At 37.8% G+C, this 21,745-nt stretch overlaps 1 protein-coding gene across 12 annotated transcripts in view; it reads left to right on the top strand.

Annotated features, from left to right (window-relative positions):
* The window catches only part of ARMC8 (armadillo repeat containing 8), a 120,256-nt gene that overhangs the window by 61,363 nt on the left and 37,148 nt on the right, over positions 1-21,745 (top strand). For all 12 annotated transcript variants that reach the window (XM_074405856.1, XM_039461799.2, XM_039461800.2 and 9 more), the window contains 2 exons: positions 1,501-1,701; positions 5,432-5,527. In XM_074405856.1, coding sequence (XP_074261957.1) covers positions 1,501-1,701; positions 5,432-5,527 — 297 coding nt within the window. The remainder of the gene's footprint in view (positions 1-1,500; positions 1,702-5,431; positions 5,528-21,745) is intronic.

Here is a 21,745-nt window from a genome sequence, read left to right as displayed (position 1 = left end):
CCAAACTCTGTGGTAAAAGATATAATAGGAACTTATTATATATAAAAGAGCAAAGCACAGTTAGTTACCTGCAGTATTTGAGGAACACTTTCTATAATTATAACATTTCAGTTTCTACTTCCACATTGTCCTTTCAAGTGAATTCATCAGGCTTAGACATAGTAAATGTCTGGAATATTTTTATTGAGAACCTAACATAGATAAGTTACCAAAACCAGTGCCAAGATTTTTGAAAGATCTCAGAAGTAAAATTGGAGTAGTAGATAACCGCTGCTAATTCTAGCAAGTTCTTGGAAAAACCTAGCACCTGTGAATGGTGCATTTCACTTGCATTATGGTAGAACTGGTGGAATATGAGTAATGGTAAGATCACTGCAGGTTTTTTTTGTTTGTTTGTTTGTTTTTTTCCTGAGACGGAGTCTCGCACTGTCACCCAGGCTGTAGTGCAGAGACGTGATCTCAGCTCACTACTATCTCCACTTCCTGGGTTCAAACAATTCTCCTGCCTCAGCTTCCCGAGTAGCTGGGACTATAAGTGTGCGCCACCACACTCAGCTAATTTTTTTGTATTTTTAGTAGAGATGGGGTTTCACCATTTTGGCAAGGAGGGTGTCAATCTTCAGACCTTGTGATCTGCCTGCCTCGACCTCCCAAAGTGCTGGGATTACAGGTGTGAGCCACTGCACCCAGCTGATCACTGCAGTTTTAAAACTGTATTTTGTTTTGGCGACTGTAGTTACGAATCTCAAAAACATAAACCGTATTACTCACTAATGAAAATATAGCATACTTTTTCTAAGGTACAATCATTTGTGATTAAATTGCTGGATCTCTTTTAGGTAAATCAGTAGATAGATGCAGCAGAACCATCACACATGATTTGTTAGGGTTTCTTTTTTTTTTTTTTTTTTTTTTGAGACGGAGTTTCGCTCTTGCTGCCCAGGCTGGAGTGCAATGGCGCGATCTCGGCTCACCGCAACCTCCGCCTCCTGGGTTCAGGCAATTCTCCTGCCTCAGCCTCCTGAGTAGCTGGGATTACAGGCATGCGCCACCATGCCCAGCTAATTTTTAGTATTTTTAGTAGAGACGGGGTTTCACCATGTTGACCAGGATGGTCTCGATCTCTTGATCTCGTGATCCACCCGCCTCGGCCTCCCAAAATGCTGGGATTACAGGCTTGAGCCACCGCGCCCGGCTGTTAGGGTTTCTTAAATGTCTTTTATAAAGCTGTGCGATAAAACTTGTCTTATCGGTCCCAAAAGCCTAATATTTATATTAATATACTTTGATGTGTGAATAGAGTTTAGCGTACCAGTAAAAGTGATTAATTGGTACTGAATTTCGCTTGTTTTTGCATTTTAAAAAATATTCTCTGGAAGTCAGTAAAGGAAATACTTGATCACAAACATTACTCCTGATAAAAGTTATTGAGTTGATTCAGTCACTATATGCTTAAACTTATACCTGTACCAAAAAGCAAATAATCTCACTACTTTTCAGACATTACCTTGTTTGGTTCGAATGTGCAGTAAGGAAAGATTGCTGGAGGAAAGAGTTGAAGGAGCCGAGACACTTGCCTATCTGATTGAACCAGATGTTGAGCTACAGAGAATCGCTAGCATAACGGATCACCTCATTGCTATGCTTGCTGATTATTTCAAGTATCCCAGCTCAGTGAGTGCCATCACTGATATTAAAAGGGTATGTTCTCTTCCTTTTTTAGCAGCTCAAAGGAGATTTTTATAAAGTTTTTCTTACTGTTCACAATTTTGAACCAATTGATAACTACAGCTCAAAGCCCTTTTAAATATAGGATCTTTTCTCTTTGCTAATGTAGATAATACTGCTTTGTGAGTTTTTGAATCCAACTTGAATAATGTTTATTGTGAGAAAGTTTTTTTTTGTTTTTGTTTTTGTTTTTTTTGAGACGGAGTTTCGCTCTTGTTAACCCAGGCTGGAGTGCAATGGCACGATCTCGGCTCACCGCAACCTCCGCCTCCTGGGTTCAGGCAATTCTCCTGCCTCAGCCTCCTGAGTAGCTGGGATTGCAGGCACACGCCACCATGCCCAGCTAATTTTTTGTATTTTTAGTAGAGATGGGGTTTCACCATGTTGACCAGGCTGGTCTCGATCTCTTGACCTCGTGATCCACCCGCCTCGACCTCCCAAAGTGCTGGGATTACAGGCTTGAGCCACCGCGCCCGGCCTGTGAGAAAGTTTTTACTGAGCAGATAAGCAGTAAAGAAAATTGCATCCTGCTGGGCATGGTGGCACGTGCCTGTAGTCCCAGCTATTTGGGAGGCTGAGGTGGGAGGTTCAGTCCAGGAGTTCTGAGCTATGTTGATCAGGGGTCCACACAAAGTTCGGCATCAATATGGTGACCTCCTGGGAGCAGGGAACCACTAGGTTGCCCAAGGAGTGGTGATCTGGCCCAGGTCGGAAATGGAGCAGGTCAAAACTACCATGCTGATCAGTAGTGGGATCATGCCTGTGAATAGCCACTGCACTCCAGCCCGGCAGCATAGCAAGACCATGTCTCTTAAAAAAAAAAAAAAGAAAAGAAAAGAAAAGAAAGAAAAGAAAAGAAAATTGCATCCTAACTCCCAACTAAACGTCAAAAGTAGTTGATTCTCCAAGCTGGGTATTGACATAACTGTATAATCTTATTCATGGTCGCAGAATCCTCTGTTGTTACATTGTCATTCTTTAGATCAGGAGTAATCTTTTGTTACAGGAGACTAGGTTGTCTCATGTTACTTTTTGCCGCAGTCTTTCTGTTTTGTTACCTTTCCCTATTTTCTCTTTTTTTCCTGTTTGATACTGTGCTTTGGGCCTGTATGTGACAAGCTAAAACATCATTAAATCTCAAATTTGGGAACATCAAGGGCCAAATTGTGCTTTTCCTGAAAACCTAAGTTCCTTAGAGTAGGTAGATACTTCTTTTGACTTGTTGCATCCAGCCTGTTTGTCATATCCATTTCTCTAAGCATAGGAGAGGAACATTCTATAAGAGAAAGATTATTCAAGGAAGTCATGATAGAGAGAGCATTACCTCTTAATTAGTAGCCAGTACTGTTTCATGAATGTAACTGTATTTTTCATGCCAGTGGTTCCAGTGGTAACTGTTCTCCTTTTGACCTGTCCCTCATGCTTTTGAGTTTCAGAAAGCCTCATCTGGTAGGCGATTGTTCATTTGGCCTTTAACATTGAAAATAAAGCAAACTATTAAGGGTATATCTTTACTCTGTGTTAAGAAGCACATAAAATAACCTTCATTGGTATTTCCATTAGTATGTACTCTACCCTCTGTGTATTAATCTTACGTGTCTGCTCTTCTTTCAGTAGTGCTGATTTTTTCAGTAGAAGTGATGGATTACATACATTTAACCAGTTGCCTTGTCTGTTTTCCTTCTGGTCATTTGTTCACACTGACACTGTATTATTAATATAAAAATACATGAGCAGCTTTTAACTACTGCCTCATGAACACCCTGAGTCAACCATCCCAGGAAGGCAAATAAAATGTTTTGATGGCCATGAGAGTAAGGAAGCATTGTTTTAAGAACATGTAGCCTATGCATATGCAAATCATTTAATACGTAGATTATCTTTTCTGTTAGTTTTTCCATTTCATTTCCATCAGGTTAAAACTGTAACAACAATAATCCTTAAAAATGACTTCCTTGGCCAGACGTGGTAGCTCATGTCTGGAATCCCAGCACTTTGGGAGGCCGAGACGGGTAGATTACAAGGTCAGGAGTTCAAGACCAGCCTGGCCAAGATGGTGAAACCCCATCTCTACTAAAAATACAAGAATTAACTGGACATGGTCGCACATGCCTGTAACCCCAGCTACTCGGGAGACTGAGGCAGAGAACTACTTAAACCGGAAGGTGGAGGTTGCAGTGAGCCAAGATCGTGCCACTGCACTCCATCCTGGGTGATAGTGCAATACTCTGTCGCAAAAAAAAAAAAAAACTTCCTTATACCAAACTTGAGTAATAGTTTGTTTTGTCAACTTTATTTTTGATGATGGATTATCCAAAGGTTTCTGACCCCAAAAGTATAGACACTAGACCCATAAAGAGAAAATTTCACATTAATTTGTGATTTTCATGATACATTAGTTCAAGTCAGTAGTATTATATCTTAATTTATGACTAGAATGTAGTTAAGACTTTAAGAGCACATACTTTTAGAACTTACTAAAATGAGTGTTCTGTATTAGGAAGTTCTTCCTATAATTCTTCAGTGTCTGCTTTGAACAAAAATTTTTGGAACTGTTAAGAATTGGCTTCGGAGAGCCACCCCAAATTATATATATGATTGTAAAATATATATATTGTCTTTTGCTTTTTGTGGAGTTTTTGTTACCCACATTATATTACCCCGCTGGATTTCTCTATCTTCACACACAGTCAGTGACAACTAAAATTCTCATCGTTGATCAACACTGTCAGAGTTTTCTAGCTAATAATACCAGTTAGCTCTTTAGAAAGTTTCAAAAAGGGGTCTCAGAATGTTATGAACAACACGTACATTGCTGGATGAGTGAACCTTTTGAAAGTAACCTTGGGAAAAGTGGTACATTTGGATGATTACATTAAGGCTTTTAGTTACGAGATTGCATTATTGGTAGACTTTGTATAGCTACTTGATCATAGTCATTGAAAGTATCCTGAAAATACACTTCTGTTTTTATTTTACAGTAGTTTTGTGATAGATCAAGTTTATAGAAGAACTGATAATTAGCCAGTTATGCATGTATAAAGATAGCATTAATTGCTTCATGCTGATAATTTTGATAATATTCTTGAAAAAAAACCCATATTCAACATAAATTCAGGTAACTATAATACATAGTAATGGTTACCATGGTATATGGTTTGTTAAGGGTTTTCACAATGGGTTCCCTGTTTATAAATGCTTTTTAAATGCCCAAATTAGGCCAGCACTACTCTTAATGTTTGAGAAAATAAAGGAAAACCTCCTAAAGACATTGTTGCGGTATCACTCAGGTTATATCAGCTGTAGTCTGGGGCTAGAGAAGTCTAGCTGTGCCTTCTTTTTGAGGAGAACATTTCAAAGAGCTGCTGCAAACAAGCATTAGTGCCACTAAAGCTACCATTTAGGCACACTGAATTTTTTGGAGTCAGCGATTCACAATGGTTTTTCATATATCGGTGTCAAGTGTAGTGTTCATTTTTAGATAAAAGCATACTGTGTGCATTTTAGGCCACGTTGATACAGACACTACAAGGTCTCAGTTCTATGTGAACAGAATCCCAAAATAACTGGGAAATGTAGTTAATGACTGGGAAAGTCACTAAAATCTAAAAGTTGTTAACTTTTTTTTCCTTCAACTCCGTTAATGCTATTGAAAGTTTAATTAATGGACTGAGTTGGAACATATCCTTTTTTTCCCCCATAGCTTGATCATGATTTAAAACATGCTCATGAACTCCGCCAGGCTGCATTCAAGCTCTATGCCTCTCTCGGAGCAAATGATGAAGACATCCGGAAGAAGGTGAGTCTGGGAGAGGGGCGTCCCCCAGTCCTGACAGCCAGCAGGCAGGGAGTGACGTCAACCTGAAAGTCGTGGTGAAGAGCACTAACAGTGACTGTTTGAATATAATAAAGCAGAGTGACTAAAGGCATAATTGAAGAATGAATGGGACCCGGATTTGGGGGGTTGTTTGTTTTTAGAACATAGAGTGGCATGGCCGTGCTGGAATGACAAATAACTGGCGTGCTTTTTTTGTGTCATTAATATGAATAATTATGTTGCACATTTTTGCATGTGTTCTGATAAAAATCAGTCCTAGCACTGTGAAGCTTCAGATACCTTGAAAGTCCTAACATTAGAATTGTAAATGTTATTTATGGAAATACCTTCTAATGCTATTGAGAAATTCAAATCTCTATTGTATATTGTTCTTTGATATGTGGCTTAGTTTTATGTTTCGATTTTTTTTTTTGCTACTGTGCAAGTTTAATGTGAATAAAATCTTTGTGGAATGATGATTTTATGTTTAGTGAGTGGTCATCTGAATTTTCCAGCTCCCCCAAAAATGTATGCACTGCTATAGCACCCTTTTGTTACTAAAGCCTAGTTTAACACTGAACTTACGTTCTTGATAAGAATACTTCTAGGTGAGGAGTATAGTGGTAACTAAGCTCTGAACTGGCTCCCTCCACAAACCAAAAAGCTGGAACTTACCACTCAGAAACACGTATAACCTAATAAATTCTACACAAGGCTTTCAGGACCATCAGAGAGTAAAACCACATGTTCTGTCTTGAGGAGCCAAAGCAGAAAGAGCAAATTGGTTATTATTTGCTAAATCTCCCCATCTGTGTTAGTAAATTAAGGAGCACTGTGAGAAAAATCACAAAGTGTTAGAGTTGACCATGATTCAGAGGAGTACTTGAGGCCTGTAGAAAGAGGAGTATGTCACAACCTTACATTTGTTGAAATAACTTGAAAATGAACCATTTCTTGAAGAAACTGAAGTAATAGCAGTAAGATTTGATGTCAGAGTAGCTTTCATTTAAAATCAATGCAAAAAGCACAACTAATAAATTGAATGTTTCCATGTACTTCACTTTAGTTCAGTTAACAAGATGTTTTGACTTGAATGTTTTTAGTACCTCCTTATGAATATCATTTTTGATACACCTAAGTTTTCATTTATAAACTTATTTCAAGACAAACATACTAGTGATAGGATATGTGATTTATGGATGTTGGCGCTGATGTTCAGTTTAGGTATGTGGTGTATTGCAAGGGGAGAGGCTTTTATAACAGTAGATTTAAACATTGCTTAAAAATTGGTCTGTATAACTTAAATACACAGTTATTTGGATTTGGATAGTTATTAGGGACCATTAGAAACAGGAGAAGTATTTTTACCCATTCTTACAGCTCTAAAAAGCCATCTCATGGACTGATAGGGAGATAGATAGATGGACTGCAATGGGAAATAGGATATCCATTTGTACTTCTTTGTACTTTTTTGTTAATAAACCATTGTTTTGGAATTAATGACTTAATTTGTGATATCATGTTCTAGAAATACTTGCAACATGACAGTCTAATCAGTAGTCTATTAAAACTTGTATTCATAATGTGTATAATTTCCTGGTAAGGCTAACTACTGATCGTTTCTGTAGAAAGATGACAAATAAAGAAAAAGTTATAATAATTATAGTTTTTTGTGTGATAAAGCAAATCATTACTGTGATATTATGTAATGGGGATTATATAGCATTTTTAGGAAGATATTTAATTTCTGGAGAAATTAAGTGTTTGGATAATTTATAGTTCATAGTAACTACTACAGAGAGAAATTGTAAAATGGAAACTATAATTTTGTGATAAAATCTGTTTGAAGACTGGCCATAGGAGTGGAAAATTTTTATTTTCAGTGTATAAAACATGATAAATGTTAACACTTTTCTTTTGAGTGCATTTCTATTTCTTTTTTTTGTTGTTGAAATAATTATTTGGATAGATTTTTATTTACTTTCTCCATGAAATATTTATTTCTTATTTATACTTATGTCTTATGAACTTGATTGTATTTTTTGTGTAGATCCTTAAAGTACAATGTTTATTGTTTGATTTTTTTAAATGCAATATTTATTATTGCCAAGAAGCAATTTCAGTTAACCAAGTCACTGAGTGGAGAAACTGAGTTAATGAGAGGAGAATCTCTGAAAGAAATTTAAAGGACTGTAGATCTACTTCCCCCCATCCCTACTTCTCCCCCTCAAAAAGCAGCAAAAAGGTTGTTTGTTTCAGGAAAAAAAAAAAAAAGTTCAGTTGGTATGCCATTTAAATTAAAATTGGGAACGTAATTCAATACATTTAGTAAATAATATATATCCTAGTGCCCTGTTATGGCCAGTTAAGGAAAGGAGGCAGAATGAAGTAGAGACAATGAGAGTTATACACAGTAGTAAAGGAGAGGGACACTATCCTCTCTTCATAGAATTGTGTCTCTCTTACTGCTTCTAAAGACTTCTAAAGGTCTGCTGTGTTTTCATTTCTTGATACCTTCTCTTTGAGCCAGACAAAATTAAGCTGGAGATGGAATGTGACCTGTAGATCGGAGATTTACCAACCCTGCTTTGAAGCAGTGTTGGTGTATTCCCACCAAAATAAAACCAACTATATATATAACATTCCCTGGAACTTAATAAGCACTCAAGAAATATTTGTTGAATAAATATATAAATGAAAATGCAGAAATCATACACAGAGTGACATTTTCTTTCATTTGTTTGGATCTTTATATATCCTGTGTGGAGCAAAATTGGTATTCTAATTCCAAGCTTTGCATCCTTTATTACTCTATGGCACCCTTGAAGAGTTCTTAATTGATTGTGATGTCCTGTCAGCTAGAGTGAAGGAGGGTGGTGCTGGTGGAAAGAGTTCTGCAGGTGAGAGTGAAAAATACTACCATTGGCTGTGACATGAAGAGGGAGAAGAAGCCCAAGAAAAGATGGAGGATCACTGAGCCTGGCAACAGTTGCGGCTGGCCATGTTAAATTTAGGAGAATTGAAATTACCTGTGGTAACTGATTCTGCCCCTGGATTTTGGTTAGAGAGAGTAAGGGCATAGGCAAGAATTGAGAGCTTAGAAGAAGAAGGGTCTAGAACACATTAACAGTAACTACAGTGACAGCAATGCCAAGTAAAAATTAGCTCTCACCTCTGCCAAAGGGAAAATCTAGTTTCTAATGATAACCTTTACCACATATTAATGCTGATTAGGAAGCAGACGTCTAGTTAATGGGACATTAAAAAGGGAAGAAGTTAAGATACGAAGCAAAATAGATCAACAAACTATTTCGAGTACTGGCATCCCCGGTCAATGGTTAAGTTGCAAGAGGTAGCAGTGGCAAACAGTCCTTTAATTTTGAGATAGATTGTCTTATGACAAATAATTGCTGTTATGAAGACCATCACTTGATTACGACATATTGATCCAATTAGGTTAGAAGTTGAAAAAGGATAATCTCTCTTTTCTCTCTTCAAGGAACTAGAACTTGTCAGAAATGTTAGTGAAAATTAAGGAAAATTAAAATTCAAGGGAATTGGTATACTAACCAGGATGTTGGTCTTAATTTTGACAAAAATAAACAGATTAGCCCATGTTAAGTACTTATTTTAAACTTCATTCCCTGGGCATCTGACTAATGGAGCCTTAGAGTAAGCTTTCCTCTTAAATTTGAATACTTATATTTTAGCTGGAGATCTGTTTGGAGGAACTAGAATGTAAGCTCCATGAGGGCAGGGTTTATTTGTGTTTTGTTCATTAATGTATTCTCAGCATCTACAATACTGTCTTTGCATAGTTGACAATAAATAATTGATGAATGAACGAATGAAGAAAATGAACACACAGACAAATGGATGAATGAGCCATAGTGCATTATTAAGCACCCATTATCTTATATGCTCCTGTCTTAATTAGGAACTTTTCTAACCTCACTAGCAATTCTGTCTGTGTTTAAGGAAAGGAAATTTGAAGTAGAGGAAATATACATCTGGTCATATAGTCAGAGGTTTCATTATTATACTTAGTATAGAGAAAATACAGGAAATCCCCATTTTTCAAGAGGCACGCAACCTTGAGGGCTTGTCTTCTACTTGCTTGGCTGTAGACCAAAGAAAACATGTTTTATGGTATTGTACTTGCTTCATATCAATCAAAATAATTTTGACTACTATTTCTTAATTAGAAAATACAGTTTTTGTCTTTCTAAATGTGTAACTTTTAAGAAAGTTTATAGCATTCGCAAGTGTGAATCTAGACCACATTTTCTAAGGATAAAAGTATGATTTGGTTTACAGAATTTACCTTTCAGGAATCAACCTATTTGTAAGGTTATATATACTGATAAAAAATATTTTTCCAATTAGTGTCTGATTTTTAAGATCAGTTATTCAAATGTGCATTGACTGATTGAACTACCCGCATTGTATAATATTGCCCATTGGGTGGAGGGGAGGAGGTAGACAGGAAGGGGAGAATAAAGATCAACAAGGTATAGCCTTAAAACTCAGCATTTATAATAAAACCTCACTAAGTCAGAGAAAAGTAAGGAATGACCAGTAAGGATTTGCTGAGGGCTCAGAGAAGTATTTAGAACCAATTAAAATAGACATGTTTATCCATGGAGCTATCCTTGAGTCAATTTGGAATTTAATAGCTCGATTTTTGGTTACTTTAAATACTTTCTAAATGCTTTTCATTTTACATTTTCAAGAATTGAAAACATGAACTCTTAAGCTTTTGTTCCTTAAAGGAAAAAAATTGTCCAATCACAATGGCTTTATATGACAAGTGAAGAAAGCCAAGAGTGAGATTTTAAATTTTTTTTTTTGAGAAGTATAGGCAGAAGAAAAAAAGAAAAGCAGTGAAAAAGAATTTGTCTTCCATCCTTTTTCCTAGCAAAGGAAGTTATAACTGCAGAGTCATTGTAAATATGTGATATAATGTACTTAAAATATTTAGCACAGTGTCTCCCACATAATGGGTGCTCAATAAATGGAAGTGTTTCTTAGAATATCTAAGTAATTCACTGGAAGATTTAAAAAATATATTTTTAAGCATAAAAATATTAAAAATATATTTTTAAGCATAAAAATATTAAAAGATGACCAACACTGAAGGTGTAAATAAGAGGTTTGCAATGAAGAAAGTGATTTTATGCTATAAATTTTTAAAACTTTAAATTATTCCAGTAAAAGAAGTTATCTTTTAGAAACGTAGTCCCTTTCTGTATTTTCTGATAACAGGATGTCTTTTTTGTTTGATAATTTTATTTTAAAATTTAAAATACTAATTTTTAAAAAGATTGTTATAGCATACCCTCCAAAGTGTATTAATAATTAGTTAAAATCTTAGATAATAGATATCTTAAGAAAAGTAAGGAGGCCAAAATCTATTTAACTTTGATCACCTAAGTATTACTGTTCATGGTTGTCATGGATGTCATTTCTTCAGAGTCATCATTCATATGAAACCATGTCCCAAAAATAATATGTTCACATTTTGAACCAATATAATTTTTTTCTGTATTTTCAATGCTGTAAGATTTTAAAGCATATTTGTAAATTAGGTCACTCTTTCTTAATATATTTCTGCTATCTCTAAAGATTGCTGGCTGGGCATGGTGGCTCACGCCTGTAATCATAGCACTTTAGGAGGCTTAGGTAGGAGGATTGCTTTAGCTCAGGAGTTCGAGACCAGCCTGGGGCAACATGGTGAAACCCCATCTCTACAAAAAAAATACAAAAATTATCCAGGTGTGGTGGCACTCGCCTGTGGTGCCAGCTGCTTGGGAGGCTGAGGTGGGAGGTTCACTTGAGCCCAGAAGGTTGAGGCTGCAGTGAGCCATGATCACACTGTCACGCTGCTGCACCACTGCACGCCAGCCTGGGTGACAGAGTGAGACTCTGTCTCAAAAAAAAAAAAAAAAATTGGTGAGCATGCATTCACTTTGAACATTTTTATTTGTTACTAGTTGATTTTCTGGGTAACAGTATAAATGTACTGTGAATTTATATTGTTAAATATTTTGCAAAGTTTAATGATTCTAAATGGTCATTAAAAGACACAGCATCAAAATTTTGTATTTGTCTCTACCATGAAATCAGGCAGATGCAAGGGATTATTTCTAAGCCTTAGCCTGCATATTGAAACAAACACCTTGTACATTTTGAAGGTTTTCCATAATACCACAGAAGTAGCATCCTTCAGGACTTGGCTCTGCTACTGAATAGCAACAAATTCATTTGGAATTCGTAATTCCTTGCCTCAAACTTTGGTTAAGCTTTTAGTTATCTTCTTAAAGCAAATCCACCAAAGAATTTTATGTGAACCTTGCAACATTCCTTCACAATGGTAAGTATTTTTAAAGAAATAACCCTGCCAGGACCAGGTTTTGCCACTTGCCCACAGTATTGAGACCTTTGGCCTTCAACATATTGAAAGAAGCAAACCTGGGAGTGATAATGCTATATACATAATAGAGGTATTTATAAAATAATGAATTTTTATTTCATAGTTTCATTAAATTGAGATATAAAATTGAGTGTTATGCCATTTGTGGTATGTCCTTTGCTTAAGCCATTGAAAGTATGATGTACAAGTTGGTTGTTTTATTGTTTATTTTCTAGTTAAAAGACAGATGTTAATGAGCTAAAATATCTTTATTAGATCTGTAAATCTAAAATTTGTGACTTAGTTGGATTTTCAAGGAGATTCTTTTGGGAAATGAATGAAATGTTTGGAATAATTAAATATTTATGGAATAGTAGACCTTGAGAAGATTAGGATTGTGATAAGAATCGGGGATTGTTGCTATACTCTTTCCCATGATTAAAATGCTAGCATACAGATTGGTAAACTACAGCCTGTGGATACTATTACCTGCATTATAATTCTATAGCTTGCAAGATAAAAATGGTTTTTGCATTTTTTGATGGTTGGGGAAAAATTAAAAATGTTTCCTGACACGTATGAAAAGGAAATTAAACTCGAGTTTGTGTCCATAAGGTTATATTGCTGTATGGCCTTGTTGGTTTATGTGTTGACTTTGACTATTTTGTACTACCAAGGCAAGTTGAGTAGTTTGAGTAGTTGTGACAGAATTGTATGGCCCACAAAGTCTAAAATATTTACTGCGTGGCCCTTTCAGAAAAAGTTTGCCTACCCTGTGCTAATCCTGCACAGCTAAGTAGAAACTCTCATAAACCATTTTGGTGAAATACCAAACTTCCCATATGCCTGTGTATACTGGCATATAGGAAGAAAGAGGTCCCTGACCAGAAGAGGGAGAAGCCAGTTGTCAGACTTTCTGCAGAAAGGCATTATCAGTTGTTGACAGTAGACATTGTCACTGGCTACTTTTCTACATACTGATTCCTTGTTGGAATGATTTTGGCATGTGACAGCCCCTAGAAAAATTAGATTAAAACTGTGGCTTTGGGTTATGTTTAGAAATTCTATTGGGTTCTGTGTATTGGTTATTAGCAAGGTTGCCTGAATATTTTTCACTATGCTTGAGAAAAAAAAAAGCTAGTTCAGTTATTAAGCAAATATTGATTAAGCCTTTGCTAAATATAAAGTGTTGTGTTAGGAGGTCTGGGGCATGCAAAAATCATATAATTCATATACTTAAGTCATGAGAAGCTGAGAAACCATATGCAACAGAAATATAACTACTACCATTTGTTGAGCACTCACTATGTGCCAGACCCTGTGCTAAGCATTAATCCTCGTTCTCTCCCTTAATCCTCGTTCCACCCTATGAGAGAGTTTTTGCAGATCAGGAAGTCAGCAGTTTAACCAAGGTCAAGGCCACCCATCTAGTAAGTGGTAGAGTCTCTGTCTTATCTCAGTCTCTCTGACTCCATAGCCTATGTTTTTTTTCTTTCCATAGCCTATGTTTTTAACTATTACATCACTTTACACATGTTAAGTTAAATACTGTTATCAGACCCAAGTTATGAAATAAAATGGCAAGAAATTTTACAAAAGAGTATATGATTAGTCTGAAAAGAAAATGCTACAAATTGAGAGAACTTAGTATATAGATGAATAGTTTGTCTTAGCTGTTTGCAAAGTATTAGATTCATTTCTCTCACATAGCTTTTGGTACTAAGTGGGTAATGAGATGCTTTAATTCATCTGTCCACTCATATGTAACATTGATGATGTACTTCCTGTGTGCTCAGAATGAAGCAGAAGACTGGCATGTACTTTGTGAATACTTACAATTTAATGTAGTTAGGGAGATGAGACACTAAGTTGCTGTATAGTAATTCCAGAGCCTTGTGTGTATAAAAGTCTTGTCCATGTTGAAAGCCAGTTTTGTCATGAATAATGCACTCAGATCTGATTAAGATATGACTGTAATTGAAATAGCCTATTATTAATGAGTCTGGAAGACTCCCTCTTTTAATAAAGAAGTTTATTTGGAAAATTTCTCATGTTCTAAAATACTGAAATCATTTGTTCAGAAGTTTTAACCTATAGAAAAGGAGGGACCTCCGTATCTATGTTCCTTCTGCATTAATTTTAAATGTTTTTCTAAGGACACTGTCTAAATATGATTATATTTTGTTCTAGAGAGGAAGTTTCCAGAATTATGTATCAAGAATTCCAGCATTTTATTCTGTAGACAGCTTCTTTATAGGAATAGAATTAAACTTCAGGCAACATTTTGAAATCTTTGAATCTGTTAATGGGTTACTCCTTTGTCAATGGTTGTCACTAGAATGTAAGCTACATAAAGGCAGCACCTGGCATATTGTAGGGGTAATACTTTATCTTTTGAGTAAACTGTGTACGCTTGGACCTGAAACTTTAGCCAGCTAACCTGTAGGATAATAAAAACTATGAAGTATGTGGCTGTGTATATAGAGGAATAGGGGCTGAACAGCCATTGTGCTGTGCAGTTCCTGGGGCAGTGAATCATTCATGTCCCCAGGATGGCAAATAGAAGGAGAGAGATGGAAGTCTCAGTTATTTGCATCCTGAATTATAATGGTTTTATTTATGTGTTAAAAGTATAATTCAGTGGCTGTTTAGGCTGTATTCTGCCATTAAGCTAATGATTAAACTTCATGAAATTGAACTCATACTAGAGAAATATTTTTCGATAGAAGTATTGATCTAGTTTTCTACAGTATAAGTACTTGTGATGTATTATATTTATAACTTTAATTTTGGGGAAAGGAAAAGTCGACTCACGAGAAAGCTCCCACTTTTCCACAAAGTATAGAAAAGTTTAGAACGTTCTTCTAATGTTTTTTCTGAACATTTAACATAAACGACTTTTCCAGCTAGTAAGAAAATAAAAAGTGTAAATGATCACAGGTATAAATGACAAAAAAAATCATGAGGCTTAAAAACAAAAATGAAATAGAGAAACTTAAGAGTGGACCCACAATAAGTACCCGTCTTCTTTATCTTCTATACCTAAACGGAAGTGATACAGCTCCCAGCTCCTAGACAGGCAGGCAGGTCTACAGGAGAGGCTAGATGCTGATTTAATTCAGTACCTTCAAGAGAAAGGACCCAAAAGAGGCCCTGCAGACCATCTCTTAGATGGTGGGTTTTTTAGGTCTCCAGCTGAGAGAAGATAGACTATTTCCTCCCACCCCATGCTTCCCAAAGATGGTTCTGTTGACTCAAGAACATGGTGTTAGAGAACTTTGATAGGAATGTGGGAATGGATAGCAATGAAAGAGAGGAGGGAAGAAATACTTGGTCAAATATTTACTGAGATCCCAAAATATTAAATATTCACCAGTGATCTTTCTAAGAGAAGCTGCACAGCTTTTTCTCATTTAGAAAAGAACAAAGCCTGGGCGCAGTGGCTTATGCCTGTAATTCTAGCATTTTGGGAGGCCGAGGTGGGTAGATTTGAGGTCAGGAGTTCAAGACTAGCCTGGTCAACATGGTAAAATCCTGTCTCTACTAAAAATGCAAAAATTAGCCAGGTGTGGTGGTGTGCGCCTGTATTCCCAGCTACTCAGGAGGCTGAGGTGGGAGAATCGCTCAAACCCAGGAGGCGGAGGTTGCAGTGAGCCAAGATCTCACCTGGGTGACAGAGCGAGAGTTCATCTCAAAAAAAAAAAAAAAAAAAAAAAAAAAAGAAAAGAAGAAACAAAACTGCTTTTTACTTGAAAAATTATTTGCTAGAGGAAAAGGTCTGAAAATCTTACATTGGAGCAGTGGCACAGATATTACATAACTGGGTATGGATGGGAAACCCTACTGTTTTTATTCACAGCAGATGAATGGAACTTGTGGCTAAGGACAGTAGAATATTGGTTCCATTTGGTTACTGTGCTAAAGCTAGGTCCTGATTCTAAAATGGATGGAGGTCAGATGAGTTGAAATCTCAGTGGAACTCTGTCGTTTCTTCCCAGTTTTTTTGGGCTTATCTTTTCACTAGCTGACATCCTCTCTGACCTTTGCCATTTGTACCCCCAACCAAAGCTGAATCATCGATTTGCTGTTTTCTCTCTGGGAGGTCATGTAAAGTATATCTTTTTTCCCCTGTTTAGTTTATTAATGATGTCCTCTCTTACCAACTATAGTATACTAATCTTTATTGGCTCAAGATGTCAATATATAGTCTGTGGTTTCTACAGCAATGATAAGTTTTTATAGTTCTTTTCCTCTTCCCCTGTTTTCAAAGTCAGATCTCAATTTAGTTATTAAGGCTAAGCAAAAAAATCTCATTCTTATGGCATAGCGAGTAGAAAGGACGTCACACTGGAAGTAAGAAAACCTGGGGAGTCAGGGAGGGTGCTCAGGCTGCTCTGCTGCAGTTTGCTTGAAGCACCTGAACCAGTAACTTGATCTTTCTGAACTGCAAAGACCTTAGATACAATTTCTGAGACCTCTTCAGATATTAACATTATTCAACTTAAAAATGGACAGGCACAAATGTGTTTAGTTCTGTCAAATAGTTATGTCCACTGCATTAAGAGTTTGCAGTAAGAGAACTGGTTTTCCAGTTGAACTGATTTAGGAGCAAGCACTGCAGCTGCCCTTACTTGATTCATGGAAGACCATGCACTGTTGGAGATTTGGGATTTGGATTTGTTTTTTGGTCTTTGATTTATTTTTGCTTTGCTTTGTTTTAATAAAGGATAAATAGTATGAGGATGTACTCAGGAATAATACACATTAGGTGCTCAAGCATTTCCATGATGTATATGGTATCATGTTTTCAAGTATCCTGTGATCATCTTATGAAATCACATGGTCACTTCCTAAAACCTAGGGAAAGACTGGTTTTCCCTTTTGGGAAATCAATCTCTCCCCTGACTCCTACCGGTTTTACTCAGTCTACCCAGATAACTGGTTGTACATGCCTGATTCTTTCTAGTATCTGCCTTGTTGCCTTATGGCCCTTCTTTTTCTTGCCTAGTCTCTTCCCTATTTCCAAAACTAGTGTCTTGATGGCACTGACATGAGATCTTGAGTTTATAGTGCTCATTTCCTTTAAAAAAAAAAAAAAAATTAAGTGCGGAACAAAACCTCAAATAAATGATCCTCCTAGGAAAGACTCAAGTGTGTGCCCTGGGACTTGTCTATATTGACACTATGAGACTAAAGCATTGCCATCCACACCCAGCAGGTCCAGTCTCTGTTACACATCCTTTTTCCTTGCCAGACCTACTCTCTGACCTCCTTGTGCTGCACCCTGCACCCTGCTTGGCTGCTTAGTCCTCCTGCTTTAACTAGACTCTGGATTTGATACCTTATCCAGTTAGATCTTAAATGGCTACTACTTATGACTTTCAAAGTTTAATTCCAGGTCCTTAGTCTTTCTGGCCAGTTCTGTCTTGTTATTACTCATAATCCATTAAAACTTTCTCTGGAAACTTTCAAAAAAGTCCGTTTGGAATTAGGTTGTATTTGCCTGGCTATTGTACACATTCACATAAGTAATTGATGTTAAGGGAGAGCCCACTTTGCCACCAACTCCCTTGACACTCCCCTCCCCCCCTACAACCCTCCCACTTTGAATAGTCTGAGAATTTGCCAACATCACCAAGAATCTACCTGGTTTCAGTTTCCACATATTTTGCTTGACCTGGTTTCTACACAGTTGAAACTGAAGTCCAAGCTGAAATTTTTCTAGTATCTGAAGAAAGTTTCATCCTGGATAAAGCTGGAAGAATAGTTTGTTTTGCTTTTTCAAAGACCATATCTCTGACTCTTTTAGTTCTTCATGTGCTCAGAGGAAAAGATGGTTTATGTCCTGGCCACAGCTAAATTGTGGATCCACTAGAGCTCATGGAGGGCTGGGAAGTTCCCTCGTAGTAAAAGGCCCAGTCTCAAGGTGTCGGAGTTCCTGTGTATACCGTAAACCACCACCTTAGTATTATCTGGATCCTGCATTTTCCCCCAAGATCCTCTGGACTGAGTGTTCCTCTTTCCCACCAGTCATGAAAGTCTTGCCAACAACAGCGCTCTCAGATCCTGTTGTAATAGATCCTTATCCACTCCTGCAAGAGTCACAATGCAAGAGACAATTGCACAAAAGTATGTTATAAAAACTAAAGACACCAGCAGGAAGGTATACAACACCTGGTCCATTGACCTAAAACGGTCAGTTGAGTATGCAGCATTTTTTATGTGATTTAATTCTGTAGTTAAGTTTACAGTCCAGGCCCTTAGAAAAGCCTAGAAAGAAATATGGCCTCCTCCACTCTGAGGATTCAATCAACTAAAAGTACCTCTTCTGGCTGCACACACTGTCTGTAACAGAGGGCACTGTCTCTTCTCCTTTTTTAGCAGATCCAATCAGCTATGCCACAGGGCATATTTGGTGAGCTATGGCGAGGAGTGTCCAACAAGAACAATGAGGGTGAACAACTTCCAGCTTTATTTGGCATTGCTCTTACATCCTGGAAGGACCTAAGATGCCTTGGCAGGGTGCTAGGACTTGGCACCCTCCATCATATCAAGGCTGTGGAGCATGGTACTGGGGTTGTTAAAAGGCACCGTGGAGAACATGTTTTATTGCTCTTGGCTTTCCAACCCCATGTTTGAAAAGCTGTGAGGTGCACTGTTAAACCCTCCTATGGGTCAGAGGGCTGTGGCAGCGGCTACTACCAGCTCCTTCCCTTGCTGACCTGCAGACTTTTTCTCTGGACTGGATTCCAAACCTTTTCCTGTCTTGTGATTACATTTTTATCAGTATATTCACTATAAGGCCCTTTGTATCCATATACAGATGGTCTCCATGCCCTCAAGTTTGCAAAACTTTGGTTAGATCATATTGCGCATACCCTTTTAGAATTCAAAGTTTACATTGTAATTTTGTATTATTTGCACTCTCACTACCAGAGTCCTATCTTGAAGGAGAAGGTGGACTAGAGATTCAAGTAGCGTGCTTTCTAGAGCCCTAGCAGGGTTACTGAATTCTCTCCATGACAAGTTCTGTTACAAATTTAGGCCTCTACTCTAGACATCCTGATAGACTATGGTCTAAGAAGGGTCAACTTGTGCCTGAAGGGAAGACACCTCCAGATCGTTTTATGTCCTGACTGGGAAAGTGTTTAACCAGCCACCTTATAGCTATACTGTCACCAAAGTATCAGGCACCGTATACCCCTAGAAACTTTAAAAGAAAACACTAAGCTACACTCTTAATGTTACAGTGATTGAGCTCTAACGATTTTCCACCGTCCTAGATTGTAAAACTTGCATTCTTGAGAAAGGATGTCTTCCTGCCTTCCCTTTGTAAATGCTTGTTTCAGCCTATGGCCCCATGGTCCTTGTCATTACTAAGGTGCTCTTGCTACCGTGAAATCAAGCACTATAGCACTGAAACACTTAATTGTGCTTGCTTGTTCAATACTGTGAGTTTGGTAGAAGCAAGGGCTTTCTTTTTCTCACTATTTTGTCTTTGAGTTTCAAAACCATGCCTGGCACTCTCTGGGTACTCATATTTGCTAAATACATAATTATAGAAATGCAAGTAGAAGCTGTGCCGTTTGCCTTTCCTTGCCTTCTCCCTGTTTTTTAACATTCTGACTAGACCTGAGACATTCTCCAGCCTTTCCTCACCTGCCTTCTTCCCATGTTCCTTCTAAACATGATAGGTTTGCCCACACTGACTAACATGATCCTTGTTCACCTGCTGATTACAAAGGATTGGAGATAAAATAATCATTGCTCTATCTCCTCGTTTTACTGAAGGCCTACAGAGGTAAAGTAAATTTCCCAAGATTATACAGCAGATCCACTCCATAGCATTCCATTTCCCCAGCTTCACCCACTAGGCTGGCTACCTACTCATTTTATTTCTGATCATCACCCTATTCCCTCTCCACAGGTTCTTTGATATCCGCCTTCCTAACTTCGGGAAGAAGAATACAGTCCGGACTTTTACCCATACTAAGTTTGTAGAATGTTCTGTCCCATCTCTTGTGTGGAATTAGGATTTTTCTTGGTGCTATGCAATTTTGGGGTTTTGTGACCTATGGCTATACTGAGATACATTTTATTAAATGCCTACATGATTGCTACACCATTCCTGTTCTTTGGTAGATTTACATCTTTAGTTGAATGTAGCCAGGAAACTTTATCTAGAAACCTCTTTCAAGTCTTGGCCACATCCAGGGCAAGCATCTGGAGCTAATGCTAATAGTGTTTCTCAGTTCTTCCTGGAGAGTAACCATGTGTTCAATCCATCCGTACTCCTACTACCACCACATTCTCTGATAATGTAACTACGTCCAGTACGCGCAGTTTTTTCTTCCAAGTTACTTCTCATTCTTAAGTAAAAATAGTTTCCCAAGCCAGCAGGATCTTTCAGGCATAGGCATTTAGCTCTCTCCACTGCCTGAAACTTTTGCCCTAGGCTTTTGTTTCCTTCCCATGCTGAAGGTGCTGATTTGGCCTTGTCTGTTTCAAGAACAGTGACTAGTACGTGATTGAAGTAACCCAACCAACCAGTCTTTGATGGTTGCTATAGCACAGAAGATTAGGTAATTTGGAAAACACACTAACTGTGACCCTCAAGGAAATAGTAATAAGGTTCCAGCTAGTTTAAGGGAATGCGAAAGGTGATGGACTGAATATAAGGTATAGTGCTGAGTAAATTGTTTTGGTTTTGTATGGTAAGGGAGGAAGAGTTGGAATCAAACTTAGCACAAATGTAGTACCTGGGTAGCTGGGAGGATGTTAAAATGTCATTAGCAAAAACAGAAAGACACAGGGAACAAGCAGGTTTAGCTAAAACTGGGAGAGTAGGAGAACAAATGCAGTATGGGACATAATAGATTGGATGTTCCAGTGAACATCCTAATAAATAAATAAATATTTATTAGGCAATCAGTATTAGGAGTTAGAGGTCAGGAAAGAACACTAGGACAGAACTTTAGACTAGAAAATTTCCCATACTGAGTTGGTTTTGAAGTCACAGCATAATTTTACATGTAGAGTAAGAGATGGAGATGGACAGAGAGCATTTATTGGATATATGCCCATTTAAAGATGGGAAGCAGGGAGAGGACTAGCTTCAAGAGGTTAAAGTTTGGGCACTCACGTCTTTTAAACATGATTGAAATGGGACATAGGGCAGAGTAAAGATGTGAGAATGTTATGGAAAGGTAGTTTTTGGATCAAGGTAGAAGGCCTTTGAGCTTGAAGTACCTAGCCTCAACAAGAGTAAAGAAAATAGCAAAAGTATGGAGACTTTTCATCAGAAGTGGGACGCTGCAACATGTGTCCCCAAAATAAAGCAAGGTCCCTACAAAGATGAGGTAGGCACACAGTGGCTGATAGCGTGAGGGAAGGCAGGAAGAATTTCAAGTAAGAGGTAGCTACCGCCGGGCATGGTGGCTCAAGCCTGTAATCCCAGCACTTTGGGAGGCCGAGGCGGGTGGATCGCGAGGTCAAGAGATCGAGACCATCCTGGTCAACATGGTGAAACCCCGTCTCTACTAAAAATACAAAAAATTAGCTGGGCATGGTGGCACATGCCTGTAATCCCAGCTCCTCAGGAGGCTGAGGCAGGAGAATTGCCTGAACCCAGGAGGCGGAGGTTGCGGTGAGCCGAGATCGCGCCATTGCACTCCAGCCTGGGTAACAAGAGCGAAACTCCGTCTCAAAAAAAAAAAACAAAAAAAACAGGTAGCTACCATAGGGAATATGGACATCTCCAGTGGGGGTAAAAGCTGGTCAACCAGCAG

The sequence above is a fragment of the Saimiri boliviensis genome, chromosome 9 (genome assembly GCF_048565385.1).
Source record: "Saimiri boliviensis isolate mSaiBol1 chromosome 9, mSaiBol1.pri, whole genome shotgun sequence".
Lineage (NCBI taxonomy): Eukaryota > Metazoa > Chordata > Mammalia > Primates > Cebidae > Saimiri > Saimiri boliviensis.
The sequence above is the reverse complement of the archived record's forward strand: the minus strand, read 5'-3'. Positions and strand labels throughout refer to the sequence as shown.